The 27,232-nt window shown below is 42.5% G+C and overlaps 1 protein-coding gene across 10 annotated transcripts in view; it reads right to left on the bottom strand.

Annotated features, from left to right (window-relative positions):
- Positions 1-27,232, bottom strand: part of LOC137379085 (anillin-like) — a 94,069-nt gene that overhangs the window by 51,476 nt on the left and 15,361 nt on the right. For 9 of the 10 annotated variants that reach the window (XM_068049733.1, XM_068049730.1, XM_068049737.1 and 6 more), the window contains exons 6-7: positions 8,006-8,184; positions 4,292-4,399 (exon numbers count right to left, since the gene is read on the bottom strand). In XM_068049733.1, coding sequence (XP_067905834.1) covers positions 4,292-4,399; positions 8,006-8,184 — 287 coding nt within the window. The remainder of the gene's footprint in view (positions 1-4,291; positions 4,400-8,005; positions 8,185-27,232) is intronic. The other variant, XM_068049738.1, reaches the window with a different exon arrangement.

The following is a 27,232-nucleotide window of genomic DNA, read 5'->3' as shown; positions in this document are numbered from 1 at the left end:
AGATGCATCGACATAGCAACTTTCATATCCTCAAAGCACTTTGCATTTCAGAAGTAATTGGCTGTAGTCATTTATTATATAGGAAGTCACTGGAAATACAAAAGTTGAATCAATTACTTCAGAGCATAGCAGCATATAATAGGGAGAAGCACAAATTCAGCAGAGGAGAGAAAGCAAGCAAGCTTGCGTCTCAAGTATTGAAATCAAGACCTGACAGCTGGAAAGAAAGCGAGAGAAGGAACAGGTAGGAGCCGTGTGGGAGGCCAAAGAGAAAGATTGGCACGGGAAAGAAGTTTGCATTGGGAATCCGCATGGCAGCATCTTCCTTAAAGCTGAAACAACTGTTCAGCAGTTGCAAAATTCTCATTTACATAAACTGTTAGACCAAGATTCTTTGGTTAAAATCAGTGATCTATCAAAAAGATCCTTAATGTGAGAGTTAAAGAAATTAAAGGCCAAATAAAAAGTTAGGACAAATAACCTTCCAGATCCAATTGTTTGCACTTAAATAGATTCACATCACCAGATTAAACAGAAGGTACTGTTGAGTTTTCAAGTGGGTCCTACAGTTTCAACTTATGTCCAGAAAGTTGAGGTTCAAATGTGGGAAAGCCCGAGGTTCAAGAATGTGTTTTTGTCTAATAGTCGATAGGGGCTATCCATCTGGCAAGGATGGCATTGTGCTAAGAGGCCGAACTGACAATACTGCTATAAAATTACTCAAACTGGGACATTTGGGGGAAAAGATTGTTGCTTCATCATACAGCTGTTTCACAACTGCAAACAGGTTAACAAAAAGTCTAAAGTTTATTTGTAAATCTACTACAGCAATGACTTTTCCTGTACCTCTTTAGCTTTGTATAGCTATAGGGAGGTTATTTAAATTGTTCAGTACTTTTATATTTCTTCCTACATATTAGTCAAGAAAATTGCCCCTCTAATGGTAGAGCAAACCTTCACAGATACATAATTAGTTGAATCATCTCCATAAAAAAGTCCAACAAGAAAAATAAGATTTAAAGTGTCAGTACGATTACCCAATTTAGACCAGAGAGAAACAGATCATCTCCAACCCCTGCCCTAATAATTCAGCCCAATTTAGGTTTAAAGCTACTGTCTTGAATCACAAGACAATCAATTATTGGGGTTTAAGGCAGACAAGTTTCCAGGGCCTGATGGCCTACATCCTAGGGTCTTAAAGGAAGTGGCAGTGGAGATAGTGGATCCATTGGTTAAAATATTCCAAAATTCTCTGGATGCGGGAAAAGTTCCAGTGGATTGGAAAAAAGCTAATGCAACGCCCTTATTCAAAAAGGGAGGGAGGTAGAAAGTAGGAAACCATAAACCAGTTAGTTTAACATCTGTTGTTGGGAAATTGTTAGAATCCATTATTAAGGAATAACAGGACATTTAGAAAGTCAAAATGCAATCCATCAGAGTCAGCATGGTTTTATGAAGTGTAAATTGTGTTTGACTAATTTGCTAGAGTTCTTTGAAGATGTAAAAGGCAAGGTGGATAATGGGGATCCTGTAGATGCAGATTATCTGGACCTCCAGAAGGCATTTGATAAGGTGCCACACAAAAGGTTAATACACAAAGTAAGATCACATGGGGTTAGAGGCAATTTATTAGCTTGAATAGAGAATTGGCTAACCAATAGAAAACAGAGTCAGGACAAATGGGTCTTTTTCTGGTTGGCAAGATGTAACTAGTGGGGTGCCACAGGGTTCGGTCCTCGGACCCCAACTATTTACAATCTATATTAATGACTTGGATGCAGGGATAGAAGGTACTATAGCCAAATTTGTAGATGACACTAAAATAGGTGGGACAGTAAGCTGCAATAAAGAAATAAGAAATCTGCAAATGGATATGGATAGATTAGATAAATGGGCCAAAATTTGGCAGATGGATTTTAACATGACTAAATGTGAGGTTATCCATTTTGGTCAGAAGAATAGAAAGACAAATTATTTAAATGGAAAGAAACTTCAGAGTGCTTTGGTGCAGAGGGATCTGGCTGTCCTCGTGCATGAATCGCCAAAAACTAGTATGCAGGTGATAAAAGGAAGCTAAATGGAATTTTGGCATTTATTGCTAAAGGAATAGAGTATAAACGTAGGGAAGTGTTGCTGCAACTGTACAAGGCATTGGTGAGACCTCACCTGGAGTATTGCGTACAGTTTTGGTCCCCTTACTTGAGGGGGGATGTAGTTGCATTGGAAGCAGTTCAGAGGTGGTTCACTAGATTGATTCCAGAGATGGGCGGGGGAGGGGCTTGTCTTATGAAGAGAGATTGAGCAGTTTAGGCCTTTACTCTCTGGAGTTTAGAAGAATGAGAGGAGATCTAATTGAGGAAAATATGACGATTAAGGAGATGGATGTTTCCTCTTGTGGGCAATCTAGAACGAGAGGTCATAGTTTTAGGATAAGGGGTAGCAGATTTAAAACAGAGATGAGGAGAAATTAATTCTCTCAAAAGGATCATGAATCTGTGGAATTCACTACCCCAGAGTGCGGTGGATGGCGGGACACTGGGTAAATTTGAGGAGATAGACAGATTTTTAATTAGAAATGGGTTGAAGGATTGGAGAACGGGCAGGAAAGCAAAGTTGAGGCTGAGATGAGATCAGCCATGATCATATTAAATGGCGGAGCAGGCTCGAGGGGCTGAATTGCCTACTCCTGCTCCTTGTTCTTAGGTTAATTCACTAAATTAGAAAATTACTAAATTAGAAAATTGCTATTTTAAAAAATACTTCCAACCACAAACATGTAGATGTACTCAGCAAATTAAAATTACAGTTCCAAAAGACGTCAAAAAGCAGCTTAGTCACAATATTTGTCCCTCAGTAACAGACTATAAAGTTACAATTACAAAGCCATGGGATCAATTTACTGTGGCCATTCCATTGGCATCTGGAGGTTGCTCAGTTAATTTCTCCCACTGGCATGCTCATATGGCCCCAACCCTTCCTGATCCTTCTTCCTATGCATGTTACCCTAGATGCTTCCTGTAACAGGCCATACTCAGCCTCAATATCACATCCATTGCAGAGTGCAAGTGCTAAACTACTTTCTAAGGTGGACACTCACCAAGCAACATGCAGATGGCCCTCAAATTAAAGCCAGTTGCACATCATTAAAGCTATAAAAAAGCTTCCTGCATATCTAGAAGCTTCCTTTGTAGGTCAGCTTATTCGAATGGTCCAATTACAGCAAGCACCAAGAAAAGGTTGCTTCAAAGTTCAAAAAAAGGGTTTAATTTTTGTTGAGAGTTTAAAGACCCAAAAGCCAAGTGAATCAACTGAATCAACCAAAAGCTCCAAAAGAAAATAGGAAATCCACCAATCCCCTTGAAGATATTCAAGGCAAAAGGAGTAGTGCAATTGTCAGTACCCTTTTTTGCTGATCTATTCAAGTCAGCAATGAGACCCAGAAGTACCAACAAAAGATGTTGATACTTTAACTTAACCATTCAAGAATGAACAGCAAAATGAATCTCAAACATTTCCAAACAATCAGACACGAAGGGGTCATTTCTGGAGGATAAAAAACTGCAAATGATTAAGTTAGTCCATTACATAAAGCTCCTAACATGCAAATAAGAGTTTTTTTGCAAATGTTTACATGTACTTGCACTACAAGTACATGTTTATGGGACCATAATCATATCCAACTGTGGGTTTCACCGATAACACCTAGCAAATTGAGATTTATCCAACGCTTTAATTTGTAGATCCTAATTAACATTTCAGAAAAAGTACTTGGTGAAAAATCTCAAAACATGGCAAGATTGGAGAAAATACTACTTTCTGCAATGATAGCCACTTTTGCAATAAGCAAGCAATTTGAATAGTTTCAAACTTTCCCATTTTCAATTAGCTGCTTTTCTACCTTGAAGCACCTGTGTCCTGGGCACCTATATCTAGCACTGGCAATGGGGACGTTAGAAGGTTGAATTCCTAAAATATGGTACAAGGCAGTTGTTGACAGTTAAGAGGTATTGAACTTGGGCTAACATTAAAAAAAGGGACAAAATTTACAAATCTCTTTTGGATTATCTTTGGAAAACATTTATCCTATATCAATATCTAGTAAAGAGCCAAGATTGTTGTTCATTAAAAATGTTCACAACTCAAAAAGGCTATGCCAGAAACTGATAGACTGTTGAAAATGAACAGACACCAATTATATTTAAGTGGAAAACCAGTGACATTTTCCACAAAATGGTTGCACCCAAGTGATTTTCAAAGGAGGAGAGAAAAAAAAAAAAGTGCCCTTTTTTACCCCAATGGTTTGTTCAGGTCCTGTGCTGGATCTGGATGTCTTCTTTCCCACCCAGGGATTGTTCCCTTCAGTCATACCCCGAAGCATTGCAAGTTCCTGCTCCCGCTCCTAGAGGTACAAAGAGCACAAGAGCCAGTCAATTTCTAGAAACAGCAGCCCACCCATCATACACGAAGCTGACCATTGAGCAGAAACACTTTCGCTGCTGATGGCTCGCAAGCTAATACTTCAGCAAGATAGAAATTAAGGCAAGTTGGAAAGAAAATTTACAGTAAAGCAAATACCTCCAGTTTCTTCAGGTTTGCTCCAGGAGTGAAGTCAAAAAAATCCTTTATATCACAGAAACTTGCAGAATTTATTGGGCTTCAGGACCCAAAAATGAATGATCTGGCATAAAGGCAATTTTATATTGCAATACTGTACAAATCATCTCATCCTAGGAGGGATAACCAGATTAACAGTGAAGGCCATTGCCAGCTCCTAAAAAGGACCATTTCCATCATCTTGCCCATATTCAGAAAAGGGAATATGTAAAATTGATCAAACTAAAAATAAATACATCTGAGAGCTCTGTCACAATTATAAACTCAAATTAGAAACTTAAACTAGTTGCCTCCATGGGAGAACTAGATTGGCAGAAACTTACTTTCTATGAGCACTGTAGTTTTCATATAACCTAAAACATTACTGGAAATGCTCTGAAAATGTTCCTATAGCAACACATCCTGCTACATAGTTTAGCGATACTTTGCCAAGTTGAACTTCACAAACCTGATCAGCACCAGGTGCATTTAAGTAACACTGCATGCCCAAAAGAATTTGACCCTAGTTTTGCACATCCATTGTCATAGGATCAGCCAGCCTGTTGCACTGAAAACTTTGGTTCACTTTAGAGTCATCCAATAGGTTATCAGGACTAAACTTTCAATCTAGTACATATTACATAAAGCAGATGTCATTGGAACATGCAGAATTAGCTAACTGGGCTTTTGTGCCAAAGTTTCTTGGTCTAAACATGAATTGCAGCATATGAATATCCAGCCTACCCTTCAGCAGCTGTTACTGTTTAAGTTGCCTCAAACCAAGAACACAAACCTAATTTTATTAAAAATTATATAACAATTAACTAGCTATGCTTATGATCCAAATGACAACATATCCTGCATATGGTCACAGCATATCTAGTATATTGTTCTAATTTAGCAAAGATATGCATTGGTATATTCTACATTAGGTTAAGTAGAATCCAAATGCTACATTAAGAATTTCATACCAATTCCCATTTCTTAATAAAGTCTATTCATGCGAGTCACCCACACTGATTTCGGAATCTGACTGCTTGATGAAAGAAGGAAAAGCATATGGATGTACTGTAGAGTGCAAAAGAAATACTACAAGCAAAAAAAAAAAGGGACGGATTGCCAGAGTAGAAAATGTGACCTTGGGGTATACAGCTAAGGACGGAGAGAGAGCATAAAGTAGCTTTTACTTAACATAGAACAGTACCTGGTTATTTCAACACTGGATGTTTGTTTTGCTCTGTTTCTGGCAGATGTCAGGAAGCTGGGAGAGGAAGTTTCAGCCTCTGTCCCTTCCACACGTCAGCAGCTGCATTTTGAAGCCTCTACAGTTTCTTGACATCACCATCGGAGAACTCAACTTGTTTTCTTTAAACTTGCGAACAGATCACATGTCTGCTGGCAAAAACCAACTCACTTAACCTTTTCAGGACTGCAGGGTTTCCTCAACTTGGGAGTGTTTATAGAGAGATCACCACAATTGTACACATCTCCACTTGTATCATTCACCTTCACAAAAGTAAAGGACCCGGTAGCACAACAGTCCTTTCAACCAACATCCAAGTCTGAATGCAACAGGAAAAAATAGCATAAATGCTTCAAAGCAATGCTTGGACTCTCAAAATAATTTAATGCATCAGGCTTTTCATAATGGTGGAAAAAAAAGTTGTGGGGAGGGCTCAACTGCCAGGAGGTGCAAAGAGTGTCTCATACAGTACCCAAAAAGCGTCTAACAGATAAAGACAATGCTCAATATTGATGCACTTTAAATCCATCATATGCACCCATTAATATGTATAAATACAACCTTACTAGTCCTGTGACATTGATCACAAGTCATGGGAGTCAGTTGCCAGCAATCGCCAGAGCTGGCGGGCAACCACAAAGGCGGGGCTAAAGCGTGGCAAGTCGAAGAGACTTAGCAGTTGGCAGGAAAAAAGACAGAAGCGCAAGGAGAGAGCCAACTGTGTAACAGCCCCGACAACCAATTTTATCTGCAGCACCCGTGGAAGAGTCTGCCACTCTAGAATTGGCCTTTTATAGCCACTCCAGGCGCTGCTTCACAAACCACTGACCACCTCCAGGCGCTTACCCATTGTTTCTCGAGACAAGGAGGCCAAAGAAGAAGCCTTACTAGAACTTGGAAGCATCACTAAGAATACACATTCACCGTTGAAGCTTTACACTATGGTCCAATTGATGTATTTGATGCTTTGCACAATTAGCAATCTTGGATTGTAAATCAATATTAAATAGTAATGTTTATAATTGCAGCATTGATTACTCAATTCCTTTTCTTGACTAACGTTCCCTCTTCAGGCATTGCTTACTCATTTCTAAGCAATCATCCAGTTCCTTAAAAAGCCTACTTTTGGCTGCTTTGTCCTTTCCAAATACCCCAATCCTATCAAATTCCAGAATGCATCACCACCACCCAACTCAGTGCTCACCAATCCTTGCAGTCAGGTTTCCATTTTGCCCACAGCATTAGGACCATTCTGGTCCAAGTCACTGACATTCTGCACAATTCCTCTTGGCAACATTACCCAACTTTGCCTTTATCACCACACTTAAATTTGATTGCTACTAAGGTGTCACACAACATGCGAATGGGGCTGAACTTTGTGGCTCATGTGACTTCATGCCAAAAATTCCACAGTAAAGCCCTTAATTCCATCCAAGCTTAACCTGATTTGTCTGACCTTGAACTTACCTTTAAAGTCATATCTAGAGCACCAAGGGTGCCAAGTCCATATCCCCTACCTCAACTCCATTATGAAATAAAACTTCACCCCTTACTGAACAAAACCTCGTTATTTCTCTCTTCCAGACCAGACTTTTCCAATGCCCTCTTCATTAGTCTCATTTAACAGCTCATCCTGAAACATTTCCTACTTCAATAAAAAAAAACTTCCCATGCAAACTGCCATCCAACTCTGCAAAATCAAAAGGCTTGGTCATGGTGCAGTATCACCCCTATCCTTGCTGACCTGCACTGGATCCCAATTCCTCAATATATTTACAAAACTCTCCTCCCTAATTCTGTAACACTTACTGCTGATACCCATTGCCCCAACTCTGGTTTAACATGCATTTATTTTTCCTAAATTTAACTATTGGTGGTACAGCCTTCAGCCATCCCACCGTACTCTAACTCAGAGCAATCTGCTTTCTTTTATTCATCACCTTGAAAAATCTTGCTTAAAAAAAAAATCGTTGACCATGTCTTCATTCATCTCCACTAACACCAGCCTTATTCCTGTGTGGATCTGACCCCAAACTCAAACTCCACAGAACTAGGTTATAAAAAAACTTGACCATAATACACACATGTAATAATCACGTTATCAGAATCAGTTTCAAGTTTCTGCTTCAGGAAGTCTGTTCATATCAATGCGCGCAGACTGCAGTTTACCTTTTTCATCTGGATAACGTGAAAGGCACTGGGAGTAGACTCATGAAACAACATTGCCTGAATGGCCTTTGTGCTTGGAGTTATTGCACTGATCTTGCAGCAGTTTCCTATTCCTTCCTCATTCTGTTTCTCGTGATTCATCTCTTCAAATCTCTCTCGGACCGATTGCACAGCAACACCTAGGTTTTTTTTTAAAAAGTCAACCATAGTATTAATAACCATGCTGAACTAGACAAAAAAAAAGACACTTTATACAATTAAATAGATCATGGACTCAAATCAGCAGCTAGACACTGACTGTGGAATACTTCTCTGCAAAATCAAAAGGCTTAGTCATTGTGCAGTTACAAGACAGTTAGCAGCTTCTGTTAAGAGACATTCCAAAACCTTACTGCACAAGTAAACTCAAGTTTACAATAGCTTTTCTAGGATGCCTTAGCACACAAACTCAAAGCGCTTCATATATAGAAAAAACCTTTCTGAAGTGTAGTCACTAATATGTCTGCACTTGCAAATTGAGATAAATAACCAGTTTGTTTAATCTCTTAACATTGACTGAAGGAGAAATTTTGGTCCGACAAACTCCTTGTTCTTTTGCAGATAGCGAGATCCTTTGAGGAACCATCCAAAGCAGCAAACAGGAATCTCCTATCCGACCACTACTGTGATCAATGGTGTAATAATAATCCACTCAAAAAAAAAAAAAAGAATCCACCTAGATTATTTGCTCAAACCATTATCTTGACCCATAAGTCAGAACATTACCAACTAAGTCAAATTTAGATATCTTGTTAAGCTCAGGAGCTGTGATTTGAGAAGTTGCCATTTTCTAGTTTGTGGAAATGCTTTACAATGCAAATGTACTGTTTGTGGTCAAATTTCATTTTTGTGAATTTGTTCACATGAACAAAATGTATGCACATTTATTTAGTAGCAACAACAGACATTGCAGAAGAATGACGACTCAAGGCTTCCAAAGTCTAATAGGAATCCTTCTCCTCTGACAGATCTTACTGAAATCAAGCACAGCTGTATCCATAAACAAATGGTTTACAGTAGTGAAAAAACAAAAGAGGCTTTAGAATTAAACAACTGGCTCTTATTCCTTTAAACTGAGCAAAATGACACGCTGGACAAGTAAATTTAAAGAACGCAAGCTGACCAAGCTATAAGTGGTGTTTCTCTAGCAGAGGCAGCCATAAATAAAAGTCCAAATTGCAAATGGTTAAAAAGTCTTGAATTATGCACACAATTGCAGGGGCTCAACTTTGGCAGGGGAGAATAAGAAAATGTACATTTACTATTTCTGATCGGAATTACCAGGCAGTTACAATAGAGTATTCCAGCTACAGGAGGAAGACACATAACCTGATGTTCCTTTTACAGGTGCAGCAGATGGAGATTTTTTTTTTAAATGTACAGGTCAGACATCCAAAATCCAGCTGTCTGAAAATCGGACATTTTTGAAAATAGTCCAAAAGAATGAGCAATGACAGTTATAAGACTAAAATGCAGCTTTTTTTTTATAAATGATTAGCTAAAGGGGCGGCACAGTGGTTAGCACCGCAGCCTCACAGCTCCAGCGACATGGGTTCGGTTCTGCGCACTGTCTATGCGGAATTTGCAAGTTCTCCCTGAGACCGCATGGGTTTACGCCAGGTGCTCCGGTTTCCTCCCACGGCCAAAGACTTGCAGGTTGATAGAGGCAAATTGGCCATTGTAAATTGCCCCTAATGTAGGCAGGTGGTAGGAGAATGGTGGGGATGTGATGGGGAATATGGGAATATCTTCTTCTTTGGCCTCCTTGTCTCGAGAGACAATGGATAAGCGCCTCGAGGTGGTCAGTGGTTTGTGAAGCAGCGCCTGGAGTGGCTATAAAGGCCAATTCTAGAATGACAGACTTTTCCATAGGTGCTGCAGATAAAATCGGTTGTCGGGGCTGTTACACAGTTGGCTTTCCCCCTGTGCTTTTTTTTCCCTGCCAACTGATAAGTCTCTTCGACTCGCCACACTTCAGCCCCGCCTTTATGGCGGTCCGCCAGCTCTGGCGATCACTGGCAACTGACTCCCACAACTTGTGATTAATGTCACAGGATTTCATGTTGCGTTTGCAGACGTCTTTAAAAGCCGAGACATGATTGGCCGGTGGGTCTGATACCAGTGACGAGCTCACTGTACAATGTGTCCTTGGGGATCCTGCCATCTTCTATACAGCTCACATGGCCAAGCCATCTCAAACGCCGCTGGCTCAGTAGGGTGTATATGCTGGGGATGTTGGCCACCTTGAGGACTTCGGTGTTGGAGATACAGTCTTGCCACCTGATGCCAAGGATTCTCCGGAGGTAGCAAAGATGGAATGAATTGAGACGTCACTCTTGGCTGACATACGTTGTCCAGGCCTCGCTGCCAGAGCAAGGTACTGAGGACACAGGCTTGATACACTCAGACTTTTGTGTTCTGTGTCAGTGCGCCACACTCTCTTGGCCAGTCTAGACATAGCAGTGGAAGCCTTTCCCATGCGCTTATTAACTTCTGCATCGAGAGACAGGTTACTGGTGATAGTTGAGCCTAGGCAGGTGAACTCTTGAACCACTTCCAGAGCGTGGTCACCAATATTGATGGATGGAGCATTTCTGACATCCTGTCCCATGATGTTTGTTTTCTTGAGGCTGATGGTTAGGGCAAATTCGTTGTAGGCAGCTGCAATCCTGTCGATGACACTGCAGACACTCTTCAGTGAGAGATGTTAATGCAGCATCGTCAAAGAGGAGTTCCCTGATGAGGACTTTCTGTACTTTGGTTTGGCTCTTAGATGGGCAAGGTTGAACAACCTGCCACCCGATCTTGGAGGAAAATTCCTTCTTCTGAAGACTTAAACGCATGCGAGGGCAGCAGGGAGAAGATCCCAAAACAGTGTAGGTGAGAGAACACAGCCATGTTTCATGCCACTCAGAATAGGAAAGGGGTTTGATGAGGCGCCGCTATGCTGAATTGTGCCTTTCATATAGTCATGGAATGAGGTGATGATGCTTAGTAGCTTTGGTGGACATCAGATCTTTGCCAGTCGTCTGAAGAGACCACGTCTGCTGACGAGGTCAAAGGCTTTGGCGAGATCAATGAAAGCAACGTAGAGGGACATCTGTTGTTCACGACATTTCTCCTCTAGCTGGCGAAGGGAGAACAGCAGGTCAATGGTGGATCTCTACTCGAAGGCTACACTGTGCCTCAGGGTAGACACGTGCAGCCAGCTTCTGAAGCCTGTTTAAAGCGACTCAAACGAAGACTTTCCCCACTATGCTGAGCAGGGAGATATCCGCGGTAATTGTTGTAGTCACCGCGGTCACCCTTGTCTTTATAGAGGGTGATGATATTGGTATCGCGCATGTGCTGTGGTACTGCTCCCTTGTCCCAGCACAGGCAAAGCAGTTTGTAGAGTGCTGCAAGTATAGCAGGCTTGGCACTCTTGATTATTTCAGGGGTAATGCCGTGCTTCCCAGGGGCTTTTCTGCTGGCTAGAGAATCAATGGCATCACTGAGTTCTGATTTTGCTGGCTGTATGCCCAGCTCATCCATGACTGGCAGAGACTGGGCTGCACTGAGGGCGGTCTCAGTGACGACATTTTCCCTGGAGTACAGTTCCAGGTGGTGCTCCACCCAGTGGTCCATTTGCTTGCATTGGTCAGTGATTGCGTCCCCTGATTTAGATTTGAGGGGGGCAATCTTCTTGATGGTTGGCCCAAAAGCTCTCTTAATGCCATCCTACATTCCTCTGATGTTTCCGGTGTCAGAGGCCAGCTGAATATGACTGCATTGGTGTTGCCGGTAGTCATTTGTGCAGCGCCTGGCTGTTCTTAAAGCAGCCAGAAGCGCTGCACAAAGTGCTACGGATGTTAACTCGCTGGGGGCTTTCTTGGAGTTCAATAGTGCAATGCGCTTAGCAGCTATGACAGGTTCCAGCTCTTCAAAGGGAGATTGAAACCAGTCTGCATTCCGCTTCACACGTTTGCCATAGGTGGTCATTGCTGAGTCATAGATGGCGTCTCTGATGCGGGCCCACTTGGTCTCTGCATTCCCTGTAGGAGTGTTTTGAAGGGCTTTGTCAAGTGAATTTAGAAACTTATGTAACAGCTGTGGATGAGAAATTCTGCTCGTGCTGCTGCGCGGGTGGCCCTTCTGCTTGGAATGATGCAACTTTTTTGGTTTGACACTAACCTTCCTGCACACCAGGGAGTGGTCGGTGTCGCAGTCCGCACTGTGGAAGCTGCGTGTGATTTGGACACTGTTTATAGAGGCTCACCTTGTGACGACGAGGTCCAGCTGGTGCCAACGATGTGATCTTGGGTGCCTCCAAGAAACCTGGTGACAGGGTTTAGTATGAAAGAACGAGTCGGTGATAGAGATTATGATAGGTACACAACTCCAGCAGTCTCTGTCCATTCTCATTCATCTTTCCAATGCCATCGCGCCCAAGGCAGGAGAGCTATGAGTCATGGTTGGCCCCAAACCTGGCATTAAAGTCCCCCAGCAGGAACAAATGATATTATGGAGTTCCTCGTAGAACTGGTCTTTAGCTTCAGGTGGGGAGCAGAGTGTTGGAGCATAGATGTGTACTGGACCAGAGGCAGTGAACAGTTGGATGGACAGTATGTGTTCCGACCCATTTGAGGGTGGCTCTAACATGCGGAGCAAAGGAGTTTCTGATGGCGAAGCCCACTCCATGCCATCTTGGTTCTTCAGGATCCCTACCCTGCCAGAAGGAGGTGTAGTCTTGCTCTCTTGGGAATATGGGATTAGTATAAAATGGGTGGTTGTTGGTCGGCACAGACTCGGTGGGCCAAAGGGCCTGTTTCAGTGCTGTATCTCTATGACTATGACTCTATAAAGCAAGACTGAAGCTAAAATGATCACATAGCCAGCACACTACAATACAAGTCTCGAGATTATGCTGAGACTGTATAATGTACTGGTTAGACTTCCACTGGAGCACTGCGTGCTGTTCTTGTTAACATTTCAAAAAAGGAATGTTCATGCATTGGAGGAGCTAGCAGCAACAAGGGTGATCCCAAGTACAAAAGGGGATAAACTCAGGCAAGATTACAGGAGCTTAAGGAAATCTGCCGCCCTCATCTGGGTCTGGCCTACATCTGACTCCAGATCCATGGCAATGTGGTTGACTCTCAAGTGCTCTGTGAAATGGCCACTCAGTTCAAGAACAATTAGGGATGGGCAATAAATGTTGCCTTAGCCAGCAACTCCCACTGCCCATGAATAAAAAAGTCCAGTGTTCAAAATCCAGAATCTGACAAAGCCAGCAATTATTGCCCATTTCCAAATGTCACAGAAGGTGGTCATCAGCCACCTTCTAGAACCACTGCAGTCCTTGGGGGTGTGGGTACAACAGTGCTGTTAGGTAGGGAGTGTTATCTCAAGTCTGGTTCAATGAAGAGTGCAGGAGGGCATGTCAGGAGCAGCACCAGGCATACCTCAAAATGAGGTGCCAACCTGGTGCAGCTACAACACAGGACTACCGGTGTGCCAAACAGCAGAAGCAGCACGCAAAAGACAGAGCTAAGCGATCCTATAACCAACGGATCAGATAGAAGCTGTAGTCCTGCCACATCCAGTCGTGAATGGTGATGGACAATTACAACTAACAGGAGCAGGTGGCTCCACAAATATCCCCATCCTCAATGATAGGGGAGCCCAGCACATCATTGCTGCAGATTCTTCAGCCTTATCTTTTGCAATCTTCAGCCAGAAGTGTCAAGTTGATCATTCATGGGCGGCACAGTGGTTAGCACCGCAGCCTCACAGCTCCAGTGACCCAGGTTCAATTCTGGGTACTGCCTGTGTGGAGTTTGCAAGTTCTTCCTGTGTCTGCGTGGGTTTCCTCCGAGTGCTCCGGTTTTCTCCCACATGCCAAAGACTTGCAGGTTGGTAGGTAAATTGGCCATTACAAATTGCCCCTAGTATAGGTAGGTGGTAGGGAAATATAGGGACAGGTGGGGATGTGATAGGAATATGGGATTGGTGTAGGATTGGTATAAATGGGTGGTTGACGGTCGGCACAGACTCGGTGGGCCGAAGGGCCTGTTTCAGTGCTGTATCTCTAAACTAATCTCTACCTCCTGAAGTCCCCAGCATCACAGATGTCAGCTTTCAGCCAATTCATTCCGCGCAATATCAAGAAACGACTGAAGGCACCAGATACTGCCAAGGCTATGGGCCCTGATAACATTCTGGCAATAGTACTGAAGACCTATGCTCCAGAACTTGCCACGCCCCGAGCCAAGCTGTTCTACTACAGCTACAACACTAGCATCTATCTGGCAATGTGGAAAATTGCCCAAGTATGTTCTGTATATGAAAAGCAAGACAAATCCAACCCAGCCAATTACCATCAGTCTACTCTTCATCAGTAAAAGGTGATGGAAGTGCTATCAAATGACACTTGCTTAGCAATAACCTGCTCAGCGACGTTCAGTTTGGGGTTGCCAGGGCCACTCAGCTCTTGACCTCATTACAGCCTTGGTTCAAACATGGACCAAAAAAGCTGAATTCCAGAGGTGAGGCAACAGCGACCGCCCTAGTCATCAAGGCATGTGACAGAGTATGGCATCAAGGCGCCCCAGCAAAACGGGAGTTAATGGGAATCAAGGGAAAACTCTCCTTTGGTAGGAGTCGTATCTAATGCAAAGGAAGATGGTTGTGGTTGTTGGAGGTCAATCATCCCAGCTCCAGGACATCACTGCAGGAGTTCCTCAGGGTAGTGTCCTAGGCCCAACCATCTTCAGCTGCTTCATCAATGACCTTCCTTCAATCATAAGGTCAGAAGTGGGGATGTTCACTGCACAATGTTTAGCACCATTCACGACTTCTCAGATACTGAAGCAGTCAGTGCAGAAATGCAGCAAGACCTGGACAATATCCAGGCTTGGGCTGATAAGTGGCAAGTATTGTTCGTGTCACACAAGTGCCAGGCAATGACCATCTCCGACAAGAAAGAATCTAACCACCTCCCCTTGACATTAAATGACATTACGATGACTGAATCCCCCACAAACATCCTGGAGGTTACCATTGACCAGAAACTGAATTGGAGTAGCCACATAAATGCCAATACTACAACAGCAGGTCAGAGGCTAGGAATCCTGCAGCGAGTAACTCAACTCCTGACTCCCCAAAGCCTGTCCACCATCTGCAAGGCACAAGTCAGGAGTGTGATGAAATACTCTCCACTTGCCTGGATGAGCGCAGCTCCACCACAACTCAGGAAGCTCGACACCATCCAGGACAAAGTAGCTCGCGCGATTGGCACCCCATCCACAAACATTCACTCCCCTCCACCACTGATGCACAGTGGCAGCAGTATGTACCATCTACAAGATGCACTGCAGCAACGTGTCAAGGCTCGTTAGACAGCATCTTTCAAGCCTGCGACCTGTATTACCTAGGAGGATAGGGCAGCAGATGCTTGGCAACGCCACCACCTGCAAGTTCCCCAAGCTGCACACCATCCTGACTTGGAACTATATCGCCGTTCCTTCACCGTCGCTGGGTCAAAATCCTGGAGCTCCCTTCCTAACAGCACTGTGGGTGTACCTACCCCACATGGACTGCAGCGTTCAAGAAGGCATTGCACCACCACCTTCTCATGGGCAATTAGGGGTAGACAATAAAGGCGGGCCCAGGCAGCGACACCCGCATAAAATGAATTTTTAAAAATTCCAGAAAGTCAGTTGAAGGATAGAGCGAGAGAGAGACAATACAAGCATACACCTAACTCAACCACACCAGCTTCAGAAGTGTGCTCAAGTGAAATGTAATTAATGTCCTCTACCTGTACATAAACACAAGTGATATACAATTGAGAGAGAAAGAAGGGAACCTGTTAAAGAAAACTTGTTAATATGCATAAACAAAATGCCAGAAAAAAATCAAAACCTCTATTCTGTACATTACGTTGAGAGGCCCTCCTCCAGGCCACCCAACTATTTCTATGTACAAGCATTTCTTTCTGTAAAGAAAAAAAGTTGACAATTTGAATACACCAATTTAAATTTTTTGCTATATATAAAAGATTTCCTTGCTCTCTGGCGTTGGCTTTGAAATCAAGGTCAATCCGTAACCTTTTCTCACATTTTTGTAGTGTACAACATTCCATAAGGAACTATTATTGACATTTAATGGGTATAGATTCAGTATGTTCCTTGTATAGAATTTCACTGAATATTTATTGAATAGCATCCCATATCTACTGCCTCCAAAAGCCAGTGTTTCAGCAGCTAAATTACTTTAAACAATCCTTAATTTCTTAGCTCCCAAGCTAAAGGGCAACACTTCCCATGTTCACCCATTAGAAATACTATGAAACCAGCTGCACTCAAATACCCATCAGGAAGATTAGCATGTGAAGCATCACTAAAAATGACTAGTTTATGTTCTTTGGAGCATCCAGGGATAGGAACTTAAGTACACATTCCTCCAGATTTAATATTTTCAATGTTTGTTTTAAGGGCAAACATTTGACTTTAGTATGATGAAACTCCCACACATCAAAACATTTGGTGCACAACCAGTTCAACTGACCAAACTGCACAATTGCTCTGTCCCTTTAGATACATCTTTCTAGGATAACCTAATATGATTAACCATGATGGAGTGATACTATATAGGATTGTTGATGTAAAGTTATTACAGACCTACTCTACTTAACGGCTAAACCAATATATTTTAAAAGCCCCAACGTCCAATCTTAAATTCTACAGTAATCTCACATTTCTCAAATTCCGCAGTACCACTCCAAAGAAATCAACACGCATCTTGAAGATGCCTGAACGTTTTCCTTTATATCTATTGAACACCGCACTTTCTGCTTTTAGTTGAATACAACCTATTTCCAGCAAACAAATCCCACTGACAGAACACATACTGGAAACATCATTCAGGCCATCAACATATTTATTTAGCTTCCATAGTTTCCCTTCTGCATCTGCTGCCTCTTCGGGTGGTTGCAGGAACACTTCTCTCTGAAAAGTATCACCTTGCAGAAATGCAACTTTTATGTTGATCTACATGCCCATGAATATGTGGCCAAAAAGATTTCCCATGTTACTTTTCCAGCTATGGGAGAGTCCAGTCTTAACATCTGTATCACCCAGTTCTCTTCAAAACCCTCAGCAACTAGCCTAGTGTTGGGACTGAAGTCCCATCTGCAAGAACTTTCCCACTACAGATCCATCTATGTGACAAGGCTAACTGCCCTTTATCTGGTACTTCAGAATAAACTCCAAACTCAACTATCTAATTTCTTTTGTTTTGCCCCTTTCATTAGTTTATCCTCAAATTTATAGGCAGCCACCAAAACTTCAGTCATGAGGACTACTGCTTCTACTTATGAGACCGTTCTGTGACCCATGTGTAATCATTGTGTAAACTAATCAAGCTATGGCCTCCATTTGCACTTTGTCAAGACTGCTACTGTGAGCTCCCTCTTGCACGAATCGGAGACTTTCTCCAGTACATGATCGTTTTAATACAAGAATCACTTCTGGACCCACTATCAATACTTGCACTGCATTTTTACTCTCCGTTCTTTCACCCCATTCTGCCAATCCATGGACCTTGCTTCTTGATCTTCATCCTGAACATTCATTCAACTAATATTTAAACTTGCCAGTACCTTTTCCTGCACGTCCCACAATTGTCACATCCCTCCACTCTTTAGACCCCTCTGGAACATAATGGCAAAGTACCCACCGTGGGCAACTGGCCATTGGATGGGATAGCCCTGTCTTGTGCACTATGGTCACTCACATTACCACTATGCAGCTCTTGATCTGCTGTATTTTGTTCCTCTGGACCTTCTTCACAAAACATGAGCATGTGAGGTACAGGATGCCTCATTTACTTCTATCAGATGCCCAGAGTCTGACATTTTGTAATTAATCCCGATCAATCATGAAGAATGAACCTTAACTGTTTGATTGCCATATTGGATAGGCTGTGATGGGAAGATAGTTATTAACTTACCAGGGCCTTTCCATTCCCTATAACCCTGTTTTAATATAGATCAAGCCTTCTGAATTAAATTGGCTCAGATGGTCATATACACTACTTCAGAATTTTCTCAGGCCTTGGCCTTGATGAAAGTCAGTTTCCCTATGTGTAAAGCATTCAAAAGTGCAGGGGGGGGAAAAAAAAGGAAATTTGTCACACTTTCTAGAGCTGAAGGACACAACACAGATTTAGGATTTCAGCCATAGACCAGCTCATGGAGGAGTATACCCTCCAGCCCTGTGAAGGTGAATTCTTAGCATGAGCCGCCCATACCAGGGTGGTTGTCAACTTGCAGTCTGGTTGATCGGCATTTCATCAATCACTATGACTCCTTTCAGAGTGCATTGCTGGAAAAAGGACTTTCAGCTGGGGTATTCATGACCATAATTTTCACACGTCTCTGGCAAAATCCCCCCCATTATCAACCAGAAACTTTAAAGCCCAGTTCCTACGTATTTCTCCATGATGGTCTATAAACCACCTTTTTGCCCTTATGAAGTATTATTGCAGAAAGACTAAATCTGTTTGTCAGGTCTATTAAAAGATGAAAAATTTGTCTTTGTTCCATACCCCTTCAGATCCATGGAAACGACCATGTTTGGCACGTGCCAATGGAAAGTTTACATTAGGACGTGGCAGCATCCGATACTTTTTACAGATTTCACACTTCTCACTAATCTCCATTAGCATAGCATATTCAACCACATCACATTGAACAGTTGAATCACTATTAACTGTTCCTTGTGCATTTCTGAGATTCATTCACCTATTTTTGCTGTTCCAATTCAGTCTTCTGCTGTAATAACTAGATCTGCAAAAAAGCTGCTTTTGTCCTCTTTCCACTTGTCCTCAACTCTTCCACTGTACCAACGCCTGCGTCCATTATCTGGACCATTTTGAAATCTGGCATTTAGTCTATTCTTTACATCACTGCGGAATGCCCATCTGTTCCACCAAGGCTGCATAACGTGACTGCTTCCCCAGGAATTTTTTTTTTTTTTTTTTGCAAGGCAGCAGACATCTAATGCAACAGGGAGCGAGAACCACACCCTAGTTAGAACCAGGAGCCTGTCCATACGTGCGACAAAAATCGAGCAATTTAAATGCTAGCACTGAATTTGTATAAAAAGATAGAAGAAATTCACTCTGTTGAAGTCCATGATATATGCCTCCAATGAATAATCGTCTGTTCTGAAATCTATCAAAGTCTGACCATGCCTCAAACATTTAATAGATGAGATTCACAACAAAAATCTAAGAACACTAATGGAAAAGCCAAACCATCACTACCCAACTGATGGGCATCCAACTTTCAAAATACTTCACCACTGAATTTACTTCTGGTAAGCGATTATGCCAATGGTTTCCTCTTTGGCAGGGATGTAACCCAGGTCCACATATCCACTTCATTCTTCCATTGGTCATATGCTTTAGACTTGAGAACATAGGAGGGTAGGGTAATCTTACCCTGACAATTAAGACCTTTTCTCACAATGGCTACTAGGATTTCCGTCTTCTGAAGAATTTTCTTAGTTTCCAACCTTCACCTTTAGATAACCATTTTCGGCTACCATGCTACATTCCAGAAAACTAGTTGAAAATTCAGTTTGAGGGCGAGAGATTGACCTAGCGGACTGGACAGTAACACTAAAAGATAGGACAGTTGATGAGCTGTGGCAGATGATTGAGATATTCAATTCCTCCCAACTATAATAGAATCTTTCTTCCTCTCTGGAATATAAGAGGGGGAAAAAACATCCATGGCCAAGCAAGGAAGTTAAGGATAACAAAGACAAAAACTAAGGCATATCATATTGCAAAGGCCAGTAGCAAGCTGGAAGATTGTTCTTTAAAAGTTTCCCCACAGGGGTACTAAAAAAAGTAATAAAAAGAGCAAAGGTAAATTAGGAAAATTAGCGCAAAATATAAAAACAGATAGCAAAAGCTTCTATAAAAGTATATAAAAAAGGAAGAGTGTAGCTAAAGCGAATGTTGGTCCCTTGAAGGATGTGACTGGGGGCGGGGGGTTAATAGTGGGGAACACAAATGGCAGAGATGCGAAATCAGTACTTTGCCTCAGTTTTCACGGTGGAGGACACTAGTACCATCCCAATAATACCAGGTAATACAGAGGTTATAGAAAGGGAGGAACTTAGAACAATCACCACTAGGGAAAAAGTACTGAGCAAACTATTGGGATTGAAGGCACACAAGTCCCCAAGGCCTGATGGCCTACATCCTAGGGTCTTAAAGGAAGTGGCAGCAGAGGAGATAGTGGATCCATTGGTTATAATATTCCAAAATTCCCTGGATGCAGAAAAGGTTGCAGTGGATTGGAAAAATGCTAACATAATGCCCTTATTCAAAAAAGGAGGGAGGCAGAAAGTAGGAAACTACAGACCAGTTAGTTTAACATCTGTGGTTGGGAAATTGTTAGAATTCATTATTAAGGAATAACAGGACATTTAGAAAGTCAAAACGCAATCCACCAGAGTCAGCATAGTTTTAAGAAGGGTAAATAGTGTTTGACTAATTTGCTAGAGTTCTTCAAAGATGTAATAAGTAAAGTGGATAATGGGGATCCTGCAGCTGTAGTATATCTCGACTTCCAAAAAGCATTTGATAAGGTGCCACAAAAGGTTAATACACAAGGTAAGATCACATGGGGTTAGGGGCAATTTATTAGCTTGGATAGAGGATTGGCTAGCCAATAGAAAACAGAGTTGGGATAAATGGGTCCTTTTCTGGTTGGCAAGATGTAACTAGTGGGGTGCCACAGGGTTCAGTCCTTGGGCCCCAACTATTTACAACCTATATTAGTGACTTGGATGCAGGGATAGAAGGTACTATAGCCAAATTTGCTGAGGACACTAAAATAGGTGGGACAGTAAGTTGCAATAAAGAAATAGGAAATTTACAAATGGATATGGATAGGTTAGGTGAATGGGCCAAAATTTGGCAGATGGCATTTAACGCGGATAAGTGTGAAGTTATCCATTTTGGTCAGAAGAATAGAAAGGCAAATTATCTAAATGGAGAGAAACTTCAAAGTGCTTTGGTGCAGAGGGATCTGGGGGTCCTCGTGCACTAGTTGCAGAAAATTAGTGTGTGCAGGTAATAAAGGAAGCCAAATGGAATTTTGACATTTATTGCTAAAGGAGGGAAGTGTTGCTGCAACTGTACAAGGCATTAGTGAGACCGCACCTGGAGTATTGCGTACAGTTTTGGTCCCCTTACTTGGTGGGGGGGGGGGGGGGGGGGGAAATGTAGATAAGGGGTAGCAGATTTAAAACAGAGATGAGGAGAAGTTACTTCTCTCAAAGGGTTGAGAGTCTGTGGAATTCACTATCCCAGAGTGCGGTGGATGCCGGGACATTGAGTAAATTGGAGGAGATAAACAGATTTTTAATTAGTAATGGGTTGAAGGGTTATGGAGAATGGATAGGAAAGTGGAGTTGAGGCAGAGATGAGATCAGCCATGATCATATTGAATGGCAGAGCACGCTCGAGGAGCTGAATTGCCTCCTCCTGCTCCTAATTCTTATGTTCTCATCCAGGCCAATGGCAGTATTCCATTATGCTGCAGGTTCATGCCTTGTGGATATTGGAAAGGTTCAGGAGATGAATTACTTGCTGCAAAATTCTTAGCCTCAGATCTGCTCTTGTAGCCACAGTATTTATGCGGTTGGTCCCGTTACATTTCTGGTCAATGATAACCCCCAAGATGTTGATGGTGGCCCAAGGAGGAGGGGGAAGAGAAAAAGAAATTCGGTGACGGTAATGCCATTGAATGTTAATGGGGAGGTGATTAGATTTTTTCTTGGAAATGATCATTGCCTGGCACTGTGCGGCATGAATTTTACTGCAGCTTATCAGGCCAAACTTGAATCTGTTCAAACTCTGAGCACAGGCTGCGTCACTATGAGTTATGAATGCACAGCATTCCATACCAGTGAACATCCCCCACTTCTGACCTTATGATGGAGGGAAGGTCATTCATCTGCTCTGAGCAACTCCTGTAGTGACGTCCTGGGGCTATGATTGACCTCTAACAATCACAACAAGATTCCTTTGTGCTAGGATGACTCCAGCCAGTGGAGAGTTTTCCACCCAATCCTCACTGAATTAATGTTACTTGGTTGGCAAGGGCAGTCACTCTCACCTCACTTTTGGAATTCAGCTCCTCTTCCATGTTGTTTGGACCAAGGATGTAATGAAGTCTGGAGCCCAGTGGCCCTGGGGGAACCCAAATTATCAGCGATTGATAGCACAGTCAACTCCTTCCATCAGCCTGCTGATGATTGAGTGTAGGTTGAGGTGGTGGTAACTGGCTGGATTAGGTTTATCTTGTTTATTGTGGACAGGATATTCCTGGGGAATTTTCCACTTTGTTGAATGGATGCCAATGTTGTAGCTGTACTGGATCAGAGGTGTGTGGCTAGTTCTGGAGCACAAGTCTTCAGCACTTCAGCCAAGATGTCAGGGCCCATAGGCCTTTGCTGTATCCAGTGCGCTCAGCTGTTTCCCAATTACATGGATCAAATAAAATTGGCAGGAAACTAGCATCTGTGATGGTGGACCTCAGGAGGAGACAGATAATCATTCACTCAGCACTTCAGGCCAAAGATGGCTGAAAACACTTCAGCCTAGTCTTTTGCATTCATGTACTGGGTTCTGCCATCAGCGAATGGGCATGTCCTTGGAGCCTCCTCTTTCAGTTTTGTTTTAAATTGTCCACCATCATTCATGACTGGATGTGGCAGGACTGCAAAGCTTTAACCTGATTCATTAGTGTGGGATCACTAAGCTCTGTATATAGTCCTGTTGTAGCTTCACTAGGTTGGCACCTTTTTAGGTACACCTGGTGCCATTCCTGGCATGCTCTCTTACATTCCACATTGAATCAGGGTTGATTCCCTAGCTTAATGTCAGTGATAGTGAGGGATTATGCTAGCCATGGAGGTTACAGACTGTGGTTGAATACAATTCTGCTGCTGCTGATGGCACAGTGCCTCATGGATGCCCAGGTTTGAACTGTTAGATCTGTTGTGAATCTATCCCAATTAGCACAGTCATAGTCCTGCCCTCATCATGAATATAGGACTTCTCTCCACAAGGACTGTGCAGTTGTTACTCTATATTGTCATGGATAGATGCATCTCCAACAGGTAGATTGAAGAGGACGGGATCAAGTAGGTATTACCCCCGTGTTTGTTCTCTCACTACCTGCTACAGACCTACTTTGGCAGCCATGTCTTTCAGGTCTTGGCCAGTGGTGGTGCTACCCAGGCAAACTTTATGATGGACACTGAAGTCCCCCACCAACCAAACTGTCAAGCAGGCTCCCACCTGCAAGAATGAGGCATATATTCTTCACCACATGGCCATTAGATTTGAAAATTATTGCTGGGAAGAAAAGGAGGCCCATTACAAGGGGTTGTCAAGGCTCTGACTGGAAAGACATTTTTTGCATACTAGCAGACAGTGTTGGAACAAAGGAACTAGTCCCCACTTCCCCAATACACGGAAGATATGATCGGACCAGTTTAGTCACAGGACTAACTGGCTGTTGGGAGTTTTTGTTTTGATTTTGAACTTGCCACACAGAGTTTTAAAACTCAAAGCTATTTTCTCCTGGACTGAGAACATCTCTCATCTCGTTCTGACCAGCTTCAGAATCCATTGAACACAGGAACCCCGAGAAAGTCTCCTACAGTGAACAAGGTTTAAGAATACTGGCCCAACGAAAAGCAAGATCTACCTACAAGCGAGGATGACAACGAGCTTGAAGCACAGTAACAAAAACCCCTCTTCTGAGATTGCCTCAAACTTCACCATTTTTCTCTGCTCTTTTCTGTCTCTATCTGCATGTGCATATCGCATATGCATGCTAGCGTGGGGCGCAGCGTGTCCATGGGTGTTAACCAAATTAGAGTTTAAGTTTTAATAAATGTCACTTTTCTTCTTTAAGCCTAAGACGGCCTGTTTGTGCTCATTTCTTTGCCTTGAAAGCGGTGAACAAGGATTCCCTGGGGGGCGGGGGCTTCAAAACACTGTTTAAAAACATAAACCTTGTTGCAAAAAGACCAGGTGAAAAAGTTAAAAGGGACCCCTAGACACCTTTCTCATCTGGTCATAACAGTACATGCTACACCCTTTTTCTGTGCTGTTCAATATGGAGGAGCACTGATAAATCAGCTGCGGGAGGGCAGTAAGTGGTAATCAGCAGGTTTCCTTGCCCATGTTTGACTTGATGCCATGAGTCTTCATGGGGTCGAGAGTCAATGTTTTGGAATGCCCTCTCAACTGTACTGTCATCTTTGTTGGGATATCACCAAAAATGGCCATGGAGAAATCTAGAACATTGGCCACAAGGCATGATTCTGCAAATAGTGCTAGGTCAGGCTGTTGCTTGACTTATCTGAACCAGCTGTTCCAATTTTGGGACAAGAAATGGCATGTAGTTGCTCTCTTCCCTGCATCTCAATTCACTCCAGTGTAGACGGAATGGAGTGGGAGGCAGAAGGGCAAAAAAGCAAATCGGAACAGCTTCATCAGGGCACGTGTGCAAAGGCAATTTCATAAATCCAACAATTTGCAGTCACTGTTCATTTTTACAAAATGGAACATCCAGGAAGCTTTCAAACTTCCTCACAAGCCACACGTAGCAACAAGTTGACCCAGACCTCATTCATACCAAGGCCACTGGTTTACACCAACTCAAGACATATAACATTTTTACTAATGAACTTTTTCGGATCACTGATAATTCTGTCCAATTTTCAGCAAAAAGCAAGTTGGCTTGGTTATCACATCAAAGCAAGCTGATCTACAGATACCTAGCCAAGACATTTTACACACAGCATTGGAATTACCCAAAAGAACAAATTTACACATTCTACGTAAATTTCAGATGGATATCTTAAAACCAGTGGTGATGCTAAACTGCAAGAAGGAAGCATGACATCTTCAACCAGAGCTCATTGCTTATCTGGGAATGACCGAGGTGTACAAAGTGGCGTAATCTACATTGAAAAGATGAGTTTTCCTCCTTGTTTTTATCTCATTACCTTTAATTGATGCATTTTGTCACTATCATGCTGGATCCCCACCTGCCAAGAATGAGGCATATAAATTTTGCCATATGGACATTAAAGTTCAAATGGTTGCTGGGAAGAAGGCCTGTTACAAGGGCTACCAGCCACTTGGCTGGAAGACATTGCATACCAATAGGGACAAGAGAGGTTAATTCCCTTATCCACTTAACCTAAAATGGACTTTGATCACCAGGTATTGTGTGCAAGAGACATTCCAGGAACTGCTAGGATAACAGAATCCACAAACAAAAGGTGGTTACATCAGTTGGTCACGTGACTAACCTGCTGGCCAACTTGGGAGGTTTTGAATTGTGCACAGACCGTTTTTGAACAGAGAGAGACTGTTCACTCCTGGACGGAGAGGACCTTTCCAGTCTGTGCCCATCTCTTTCTCACAAGCCTCTGGACCCACTGAAGACACATGAACCAAGAGAGCGAAGTCTCTTACATCGAACATGGTTTAAGAATAATACTGGACCCTAACAGATAGCAAGACCTATCTACAACCAAGGACTCTATGGCGAGCTCAAAGAACAGTAACTAAAACCATCTTCGGATATTGCCTCAAACTTTTCCACTTTATTTCTTCTCTTTTCCGTCTCTAGCTGCAAGTATCGCATATGCATGCTAGCATGGGCGCATTGTGTATCTGTAGGCATTAACCGAATTAGAGTTTAAGTTTAATAAAGTTGAACCTTTTTTCTTTAAGAAAAAGAAAACCCATTTGGCTGATTTATTTGCCTTACGATTGGAAAGCAGTGAACAAGGATTCACCAAGGGGAACTAAAAACAGTGTTTAAAATTAAACCCTGTTACTGTAAGAGCAGTGAAGACTGAAGGGGAACCCGGAGACCCCTTTCTCACCTGGTCACAACAGTCACTCTATTGATTATTGTTCCTTGTGAACAACAGAACAATTCTTGTGCTCATAACATAACCAGTCTCCTTGACCCCAGCCCACCTGAGGGACCAGACTGCAGTATCCACCCATACAGCCCACCAAACGTCCTGTTCACCTTTAGCAAGGGGTTCCTCCTCTTCCCCCCGCCCAAAAGAAACTGACAGGGCAGGCAGTGTTTCTATAAATTACTTAGCAAGTCAGTCATACATTCAAAATATGAAATGTATCCAAATGTCAACTACAATGTTTCAAATTCTGTTTTAGCAGCATTACTTAGTTGTTTGCAACTTTTTCCTGGTTCAGAAAAGTGTATTACACAGACAATGTTTCAGCAAATGTAACATTCGTTTCCATTGTTGGTTGGCAATATTAATGGCAAAAAAAAAAGCACAGTGCCAGTATGGCTCCTAGTGGAATTGCCTTCAATGTCATAATGATTTATGTAAATCAAAAAATAATCCAGCATACCCAGTTCAGATAGGACCTTCCCATCGATTAATTCCTATGGTCAGTTTTTTCAGATTTAAAAATCTGAATTTTTAATTAGATCTCCAATACAATTTATCCAACTGAAGGTGCAAAACCTAAATCATATATACACTAGGATGTTGCCTGGGCGGGAGTATTTCAGCTATGAATAGACACTCGATAGGCTAGGGTTGTTTTCTTTCAAGCAGAGAAGGCTGGTGGGTGGGGGGGAAACCTGATTGAGGGGCATAGATAGGAAGAAAAACTTTTCCCTTAGCAGGGGTGTCAATAACCAGGGGGCATAGATTTAAAAGGTATGGGGCAGGAGGTTTAGAGGGGAAAAAATGTTCACGCAGAGGGTGGTTGGAATCTGGAACACACTGCCTAAAAGGGGTGGTAGAGGCAGGAATCCTCACAACGTTTAAGTATTTAGATGAGCACTTGAAAATGCCAAAGCATACAAGGCTACGGGCCAAGTGCTGGAAAATGGGATTAGAATAGATCGGTGCTTGATGGACGGCACGGACACAATGGGCCGAAGGGCCTGTTTCTGTGCTGTATAACTCTGATTCGTTACAAAAATCATAAACGCTGTAAAGATCCAAGCCTATAGTGCAGAGCACATTTCCAAAATAAGGTTTTGAAGGCAACAAAAAGGAAAAGCACAACGGGGAAAAAAAACAGGAGAGCAGACAAAGCAAA

This window comes from Heterodontus francisci, chromosome 17, assembly GCF_036365525.1.
Source record: "Heterodontus francisci isolate sHetFra1 chromosome 17, sHetFra1.hap1, whole genome shotgun sequence".
NCBI classification, from domain to species: Eukaryota; Metazoa; Chordata; class Chondrichthyes; order Heterodontiformes; family Heterodontidae; genus Heterodontus; species Heterodontus francisci.
Note: the sequence above shows the minus strand (reverse complement) of the source record. Positions and strands in the feature narration are given on the sequence as shown.